Source organism: Octopus sinensis, linkage group LG14, assembly GCF_006345805.1.
Source record: "Octopus sinensis linkage group LG14, ASM634580v1, whole genome shotgun sequence".
NCBI lineage: Eukaryota > Metazoa > Mollusca > Cephalopoda > Octopoda > Octopodidae > Octopus > Octopus sinensis.
In genome coordinates this window covers 58,544,849-58,555,256 of record NC_043010.1, presented here as the reverse complement: position 1 = coordinate 58,555,256, position 10,408 = coordinate 58,544,849, and the positions used below count along the sequence as shown (strand labels likewise).

Here is a 10,408-nt window from a genome sequence, read left to right as displayed (position 1 = left end):
ATCACAGCCCGAGTTTCCTCAAACAGAAGTAGAAATTATATTTAATGAGGAAGATCGTGAAGGAGCCGAAAGATTAATTCCCGAGGCCTTCGACAAAGATATTGGAATGGAAAACTCTGAAATTACATATAAATTGAAGAAACAATTTAGTGATCCATTTATATTGTCAGTGAAGAAAACTATCACTGGAGGGGCAAAGATAGGAATTATTCTTGGAGACAAACTAGACAGAGAAATACAAGATAGTTACAATCTAGAAGTGATAGCTAATGATGGAGGGCAACCTTCAAAAGAAGGAATTTTACATGTTCATATAAAAATAATTGATGTGAATGATAACTCACCAGTTTTTTCACAACATATTTACAATATTTCCATCAAAAATACACATCCTAACAACAACCCTATTTTGACATTGTCTGCAAAAGACCCAGATTCTGGCAATAATGGTAAAGTGTCTTATTTTTTTAGTCCCAAAACACCAGAACGTACAAGAAGACATTTCAGACTGAACCAACAAACTGGGGAATTATTTGTAGAAAAACCATTAACATCACAAACAAAGAATATTCTCAAGATGTATGTTGAGGCGAAAGATGGAGGGAATCCATCCTTAAATTCCTTTGCCATTGTACGGGTGAATATTCTCAATGAAAAGAACCATGCTCCTGAAATTGATATAAATTTTGTGTCTGAATTGAAGAAGGCACTGCAGCTATTTACGAAGGGACAAAAGTGGGCAGTTTTCTAGCTTATGTGAATGTGGTGGACAATGATTTTGGAGCAAATGGAGAAGTGAGTTGTAAATTAGAACATGATAAAGTTGTCCTCTCACATTTAGGATCAAAGGAATACAAGATTACTCTGAAGAAACCACTTGACAGAGAAAAATTAGACCATTTTAACATGAGAATTGTGTGTGAAGACAATGGAAGCCCTGCTTTAAAGACGGAGAGAAAGATCTCAATCCAAGTAATGGATGTGAATGATGTGCAACCGCAATTTACCAAAGATACATTCCACTTCCTCACCTATGAGAATGGTAAAGCAAACTTTCCTATAGGTTTTATCAATGCCACTGACCCAGACCTGGCAAGTGCTGGTCAACTGACGTTCTCACTGTTGAGTAAAGACAGAAATAACATACCGTTCCAGGTGAGTGATTATGGTTTTATTACCAGCAACATACCATTGGACAGAGAAGAAGAAGACATGTATAAGTTTGAGGTTTTTGTCAAAGACAATGGTAAACCGTCGTTGAATAACACAGCGAATGTTGTTGTTGAGGTTTTAGACAGAAACGACAATAATCCGTATTTCATCTACCCTACAACTGACCCTTTCCATATCAATGTCCACTACCACCCGCAAAGTACCAATGCCATCACTGTGATTAGAGCATCTGACAGAGACAGTCATTTAAATGCGTTCCTCAAATATGGAATACTTGACGGTAACAATAAACGCTTGTTTACACTCAACTCTTTAACTGGTCAAATGTCTTTCTCGCGTGCACCTCATCTCAACGATGCTGGCTCATACGAACTGGTGCTTGTGGTCAAGGATTCTGGAAGCCCAGTGTTGTCAGCCACAACTACTGTGTCTTTGTCATTAAGGGTCACTAACAAGACATCAGCACCAATGCCGACTGTCCACTTAGAGAAGAACAGAACACTGGACGTACCATTATTGATTATCCTTGTAGTAGCAGCTGTAATAGTAGCTGTGGTGATTGTAGTGTCGATCACACTGTGTATTGTGAAATGTAGCAGTGGTCAGTCTCGCTCTGCCAAGAGCACTAGGAAAGGTGTTAATAGGTCAGCTATATGTAACAGAATTGATCAACCTTTACCGTGTCAGAGCAGCAGTATTCCTGGTACCCCAGTGAGGTACTCTTCTGAGATGAATAATAGAAACATGCCATTTGTGGAATGTAAGGAAGATTTCTACCCGCAGTATGAGTCCCAGATTGATTGGTCAAACGTGGGTACCCTGGAGAAGAGTCCACCCAATACTATATTGGTAAGTATGAGATTATGAAATTCTTCCTTAATTCTCTAACAGACATATCAGTCTCTAGATATCTTTTATAATTAATGTATATCTTATATTTTAATGAATGTATGTAATTAACTTGTTTGGACCACGTTTGTTCTCCTAGCATCTCTGTTCCATCAACTGCCATCGACATTTTCATAGCTGTGAATAAAGAATTAGGATATAAAAGATTGGGGGACATTCCAATATTTAGGGTTCCGGGCAACACCATTCCTGTTGATGTCACAAAAAATCTATTTAGAAAGGATGATTAGTAGAGACTTAATTTGGAGAGGATTCTTTGATTTCCACAATGACTTAGCAACTCTTCTAATGGATGCTGTGAAGTGGTTCCTTAAGGAGAGTATCAAACCACAGAGACTGTTCTAAAAACTGAAAAGTGTCAGTGAGATGTGGTCTTCTGATCAGAACAAGAGAAGAATCACCAAATAGGAAGACTATGATGATGATGGTGATGGTGACGTGTTTTGTATTATTTTGTGGATTCTTTTAGTTGAACAATTTGGGAGAAAATGGTAAAGAATGGTGCAATGAAGAAGGAATTGGAAGTGCATTGTGATTAGTGATATGTAGCATCCTTTGATAATCTTATCGATACAGTGATCCAATGACCTATATTTTGTTATAAAACCCTAAACTTTGTTTTTGTGTCACTTTAGGTGGATTTCTAATTTTCTTGAGATATTTCAAGAAATAATTATACTCACACACATATTCATATATATCTATGACCAGAATTTAACTTTTCATTTTAATACACACACACACTTATTCTATTGTATGCATGCATTTGTATACGTGTGTTGATGTATGTATTGAATTAGGAATATCACCATTATTATCCCATCCACCAATATCACATCCTCTACCCAACCACCATCATGGCCACTTTCATTTCCAGTAGTTGTCCATAGAAGAGAAATGGTAGAATCTGACCAGAGTGTAGACTTTAGGTATCAAACTGGATCTTCAGGTGCCGTGAGGTCGGTTACCTTAAATTGCTGATGGTGAGAGAGAGACCAATGGATACATATTTATGCAGTGATGGCAGTGTTTGATGTTCAGAGGATCCAATATGTTGGTCATGGATGGATAAATGTAGGGGATGTTATTAATTAGTGTTATTAATGAATGTAGATTGTTAGTATAATCAGTTTGATCTTTGTGACAATGGAAATGGTAAGGGATGTTGGGAAAGACACTTACAGAATAACATTTGCAACCTTGACTTATGATGTCCCCTAACAGAGCCCAGAAGATATAGTGACCCCTTATAATGACCACCACATACACTTCTCCATCCCCTCAACCCTCATCAATAAAATAACCACAGGTATGTCAAACACAGTTTGTACAGTTCATTGGAGATTAGACTCCATTGTCAAACATGATGTCTGTCATTTTCTGGCCAGTCTGTCACACCTTCGGTCGGGCTTATTGTCTATCATACAATTGGTCAAGTATAATATCATTTATACATCGTTCTGATAGAATGTTCATCAGGTAGGTGCAGCAGTGGCTGTGTGGTAAACACCTTGCTTACCAACCCCATGGTTCTGGGTTCAGTCCCACTGTGTGGCACCTTCTACAATAGCCTCTGGCCGACCAGAGCCTTGTGAGTGGATTTGGTAGACAGAAACTGAAAGAAGCCTGTCGTATATATGTGCATATATATATATATATATATATATATATAATATATATATATATATATAATATATATATATATATATATATATGTATGTGTGTATATTTGTTATGTATCTGTGTTTGTCCCCCCAACATCGCTTAACAACTGATGCTGGTGTGTTTAGGTCCCCATAACTTAATGGTTTGGCAAAAAAAAACTGATGGAATAAGTACTAGGCTTACAAAGAATAAGTCCTGGGATTGATTTGATTCGACTAAAGGCTGTGCTCCAGCATGGCCACAGTCAAATGACTGAAACAAGTAAAGAAAGAAAGGTATAATATATGTCAATCATTGGTCCAACTTTGTTATACATTCATCAGACTTAATACTTATCATGTTTGTCAAACGTAACGATGTCATACATTTGGTTGAACCATATTTTTTCATACATTTGCTCAATTATCATGTCTATCACATTGTTCAGTCGATACATCTGTCATACATTTTGTCAGACAACAATGTCATACATGTTTTATTCAATGCTCTCTTACATCATCTCTATCTTTCCTTCTCCATTCCAGTTACCAACAAGAATTAAGAAATAAAACCACATCTCTGCCAAGGAAACAAATATTGTTGCATTGACAGACTCTGCAATATTCAGTCAGGATGTAACCATTCTGGAACATTCTATGGAGGAACATACACAGACACGCGTGCAAACACACACACACACACACACACACACACAGTGGTTACATGCAGACTTATACATTTATACATTGGCGTGCACTGACAGATATATACACTAATATATACTGTAGATGCTCATACATGCATATATGTGTGTATATCTCTGTAAATTTATGCTCTATGTAAGGTTAATTCAATACACACACACATTTATACATATATATATATATATGTGTATGATGGCATACACACATATATATACATACATACATATATACATACATACATATATACATACGTATGTATATTTATATGTCTATACATATGTATGTGTATATAAAGCTAAATTTTCATTTATTCTAACTGAATAGTCCATGTTCCTGACTCTTCAAACAATTACAATAATTTGTTTGAGTCATTTAGGCACTTAGAGTTAAGACTCATAAAGCTGCAAGTGTGAGTAAAATAATTACACTCTACTTTAAGTATTGAGTACATTTACTCTGCTTGGATACACATAAACATGCTCATTCACTAATTTCACACAATTTCTCCCTGTCTTTCTTTCTCTTATATATTTATAAGTGCATGTGCACACACACACACACTCACATATACATGTACATGTAAATAGCTAGCTAGCTAGACAGATAGATAAATACAAGCATATATACTTATGTGTATATATATATATACAACTACACATGATAAACGTATCCTCTATTCTATATCTATATACAACACACTTATTTCCCAACACAACCGATAGAGTTACTACACATCACACATCGTTACAACACACCAGCATTACACAACACTCCATTGTTATACTATAAACCATAGAACTACAAACTGTGTATATTTACACAGCACACAGTCTATACACAGCTCTTATGACACACACACATCACTGCAGTATGTGTGTAGAAGCAGTGTGTGTGTGTGTGTGTGCAGCAGACTACAGCAGCAGAAACAACAGCAGCAGTAGTTACAGCCTGAGATCCACATCTCTACTACCACACACACACACACACACAGAGTGACACACCACTAGACACTCCCTCACACACTGCCACACTGATTATGGATGAGACAATGGAGGTAAGTCTACATCTATCTTCTTTCATTTCCCATCTTTCCTCTTTAATATCATGTGAAAATATATAAGAGACAAGAGAAAACCAAAGGGACATTCAGAGAAACACCCTTATATCACTCACAAATATCAGCAAATGTTTTACTCACAACATACAACTTCACTGGGCAAAATACTAACTATTATTATTATTATTAGATTATTTAATAATCCAGTGTCATTTCACAAATATTCTGGTTCTATATTGATAGAGTTTATAATAATTGTTATTGTTTTAGTCTCCTATGTTGTTGGTTAGGTGAAATTAGATGCAATGTTTGTCTCACTAAATCTCATTTCTCACAGGAAATCTCCATTTTGTCTTCACAACATTCCGTCTCTTCTCTTTAGCCAGATTATTTCATTTGTAGATTTCCTGCAGACACTCTAACAATATATCATTATATTCCCAGAAATATTTCTTACTTAATATTTCTCTATTCATTTTATCATATCACAATGTATAAATGATGTTCTAAAAGCATTTATAGAAACGATTTAACGAAAGAGGTCTTCATAATGAATCTATAATCACAGAGTAGCAGATATCGTTCTGATGTCAGACATGGTTGTTTGAGGGATTGTGTAAGCAATTTGTTGTGGAAAATATATTTTAGTGTCAAAGTGAAGACAACAAGACATAGAAATACAAGTGGATCTTTTTTTTCTGTGGTGTGTGTGGATTAGTAATGTTCAAAATAATAATAATATTAATAATGATAGCCATTCGTTAGACACATTGTTGTATATTGTGAATAGCAGCAGACATTTTGCTGTGATACAGTGTCATTTGGTGATTAATTTTCTTGTGTAAATATATATATACATATATATATGCATATATCTGCATTTAGTTCTGTTGGTATTTATAGATTAAGATATTGTTCAGTGTATATATTAACATTTCAGCATGAACTATCCTTTGTATATTGTTAGTTTAGCGTATGATCACTAGTGTATATGTTTCTAAACATGGCTATAATTTGATTATTATATAATAAAATAGTTTGCATAGAACACTGTGTACTTAACAGTATATATTTACGAATATTTTATAACACTGACTGTGTATTTACTGTGTATATGCTGTGTACTGAGTGTATATACTATTTTCTCCATGGCTACATCAATGAAACCCATATATGAATATATTCATATATATATATATATATATACATCCAACAGTATATATAAGATTTAAAATCCACCTCATTCATCCCTCATCTAAATATTTTGGTAGATGAGAATTGTTATAAATCTTTTGCTGTTCACTCTCTTTCTGTCTGTCTGTCTGTCTCTTGTTCACTCTCTCTCTCTCTCTCTTACGTCTTCAGCATGGAATATAATATTGTTGTTATCTTTCAATATATTTTAGTGTCACTCCTATTGGAAGGGACCAACACACTGAAGCCCAACTCTGTTGCTATTGGATACAGGGACAACTGACAGATTTTTCTGTACTCACCAAAATGGGATGACTTTAAGTTATTAACTTGAAGAAATCCTGTCTTTAACTTTGGATGTTGAAGCATTCCTACTTTTGGTAAGTTTTTGTCTTACTTCTGGAGAGAATTTTACTGAGAAATTGTATTGAATTTTTAATCATTGATTCTTAAATAGTTTTAAATGTGTTTATTTTCTGCAATGAAATCTTAATTTTCCTTTGATAGCTAGAATGATTAATTTTAGCTGTTCTTAGTACATTAACACATATTTCATACATTGCATTTATCTTTTAGTGTGATATTTAGACATATTTCACACCGAATCATGAAATGATGCACAAACAGACATTATTTAATATTTGAGAAAATTTCTTTGAGATTTGGCAAAAATTTGCAAATGAACATGAATGTTTATTAGTACAACAATGAGGTCCCCTTATAATTTTTAGCTCAATATGAAGAACTAAAATATTGGTAGAATGTAGAAGTGGCACTAAAGACACACAGAGTATGTCAGTCTAAATATTGGTAAATTCATGTCTGGATGAATGTAATGAAAATGTTTGCAAAAGAAAGACAAAACAAATTTCAGCTTGAAAGAAATTTTTTCAACAGTACATTAAAGATATCGTTAAGGAAATGTGTAAGTTTTATTGGCTAGGATTAAGATAATCCGAATATTAACACTTTCTGGTTCTTTAATCCAAGACATATGGTTTGTCTCTCACCTGACAGGGATATAGGTATCTTTCTCTAGAATCAAGCATCAGATTTAACTTCTTTCAAATGGAAGTGTATGAGATACATAGGGAGGTACACACCACACACACACACAACTATAAATGTATGTATGAATTATGAATGTAAGTATATGTTTATGTATATATTTATATGCATGTGTTTGTGAATGTATGTGTGTGTATATATATATATGTATGTATGTATTAGCACATGTATGTATGCATATATGTCATTATTCAGTTTTATCTGATGATATCTTGCAAATAGAAAAAGAACTGGTTTCTAACCTAGATCCACAGCTCCTTCATTGGAATTTCAAAATCAAGAACTGGGTATTTTTGTTTGTGTGTGTGTGTGTGTGTGTGTGTGTGTGTGTGTGTTTTATGCATGTACGTCTTCTCATGCATATAGTCACATATCTAGACATGCTCATATATATTTAAATGATAAACTTCAGGAAAGTTTTACAGATTTTTACAGTTCCACTGTTGGATTGGATCTGTAGTCTTCGAATTAGCTCTCTCCTTTCTGGTTTTGAGAAGCCTAATTTCTCAAGATTGGTATTTAGGCAGTGTGTTACATATCCTAGGGCCCCAATAATTACAGGTATAAACTTGTAATCTGGATAGAGTAACTGCAGATTTCTCAATAGTTCAGTATGTATGTATGTATGTAAATATGTGTGTGTCTGTATGTTGTGTGTGTGAGTGAGAGAGAATGAGAGTGTGTGTGTGTGTTCCTCTTCTATTGTTACCTATTTGAAGTCATTCTGTAAAGCTGGATCTGTTTCCTAACAGAAATACAAAGCTCCTTCACTGTTCTGTAAATAAGAAAAGCAAATTCATATCTTGGACTTGAGAAAAGTCTTGCATTGCTTTTACTATTCCACTTACAGAGTGTATTTGTGATGTAGCTGTTGCCTGCTTCACTTCTTTTCCTTAGAACCTTAGCTTATCCAAATTTTCCCCCGTGGCAATTTACTCACAAAACCAGGGGAACCAGTTGTTATTGGTAGAAACATAGATTTATAATCTGGATATATAGTGTGAAGACATGTGGCTTAGTGGCTTGGGTATTTGGTTCATGATTGAAAGGCTGTGAGTTCAATTCCTGGCAGAACCTAGTGTCCTTGAGCAAGATACTTTATTTCACTTTGCACCAGTTCACTCCACTGGCAAAAATGAGTTGTGCCTACTCTTGAAAGGGCCACCCTTGTTACATTCTGTATCACACTGAATCTCCCTGAGAACTACGTTAAGAGTATGCATGTCTGTGGAACGCTCAGCCATTTGCACATTAACATCCTGGACGGGCTGTTCTCTTGATTGGATCAGCTGGAACCCTTACTGTTGTACCCAATGGAGAAACAGGTATCAGGGTTTACAAGTCAGAGATTTCAAACCAGTTGTCCACAGTCATCCTGTTTTTCTTTGATTTCCAAAGAGATGTTCACATGTGGAGGGCAGTTGACACTTTGACACTACATGCATTTCTGTCCTAAACAATTATATCCAGTTTGTTGTGCTTGAACTCGGTACCAGTTTCGATGGTAAAGTTCCACCAATATTCCTTCCAATGAGGTTTATGTATGAGTTCAATAACAGGTAAGATTCTCTATATCCATCTCAGAACTGTCTTCTTTTTGGATGCTGTCATATTGGGAGACAGGGATGATAATATTTAGGGGTAGCTGCTGATTGTGTGTGTCATGTTTCCAGTGAAAGTGTAACTCAAATGATATTCATCTCCTGTTGCATCTTGGGGCTGCAAGTGCTTCCCTGCCTCTTTTGTGTCTAAGATATTTTGTAGCAAACTTGGATTGTTAATGCAAAGCCTGGGATGTCTGATGTTTTGCAGTAGCCAAGAGTCAAAGAGTGTCTGCTTTACATGTTGATATTAGTATGACCTTCAAGTAGTCAGGAAACATATCATACATCGTCTGTTTCTGGTATACCGACCAATATAAGTATAATATATGTGCCTTTCATGAGCACTTTACAATAGAAAATGTAGATACTTTTTTTAATAACATCATCTGGGAATGTGGTATGTTGCTTCCACTATACATACATACGTATATACATGCATACACACACACATATATATATAAATACATACAGAAACAGTGTGGGAGACAAGGATGAAAGAAACCGAAGTGCATTAATATAAATATCTCTCTCTCTCTCTCTCTCTTTCTATATATATATATATATATATATACTTGCATATATGTATATACATTTGTATAACTATGGTCATAATGGTTGTATCTTGAGTCAACTAAGTACAGTTATGTCAATTAATGGATTGTTTTGAGAGTATTTAGAGATAAAACAAATCTATATTTTGAAGATAATGTGAAATGCAGACAAGAAATTAAAAGAATCCATGTTAAATTAAGGGAGATCATTATACAGTACATAGGCAGTTATCTCCCGTTAATATCATCAAACAATTTTTGGTATCTTAAAGATATTCCCAGAGAAATATCTATTCTTCTTATAAGTATTTCCTAATTCTTTCAGGACCCCAAAAGGTGGCGTACATCACTCTTCATATATATGGGTTCTAAATTTATGAGAAACCTAATTCTACCAAATGTTTTTCCAGAAATTTCACTTCCTTATTCCTTAATGCTATCTCCAAGTAGAATAAACAAACACATCAAAACATATTGTAAATTAGGAATAATTACTATCAGTTA

General features: G+C 34.7%; 1 protein-coding gene across 1 annotated transcript in view; it reads left to right on the top strand.

Annotated features, from left to right (window-relative positions):
• Positions 1–10,408, top strand: part of LOC115219374 — a 100,348-nt gene that overhangs the window by 21,786 nt on the left and 68,154 nt on the right. Inside the window, exons 4-5 of the mRNA XM_036509387.1 lie at positions 8–449; positions 704–2,022. Coding sequence (XP_036365280.1) covers positions 8–449; positions 704–2,022 — 1,761 coding nt within the window. The remainder of the gene's footprint in view (positions 1–7; positions 450–703; positions 2,023–10,408) is intronic.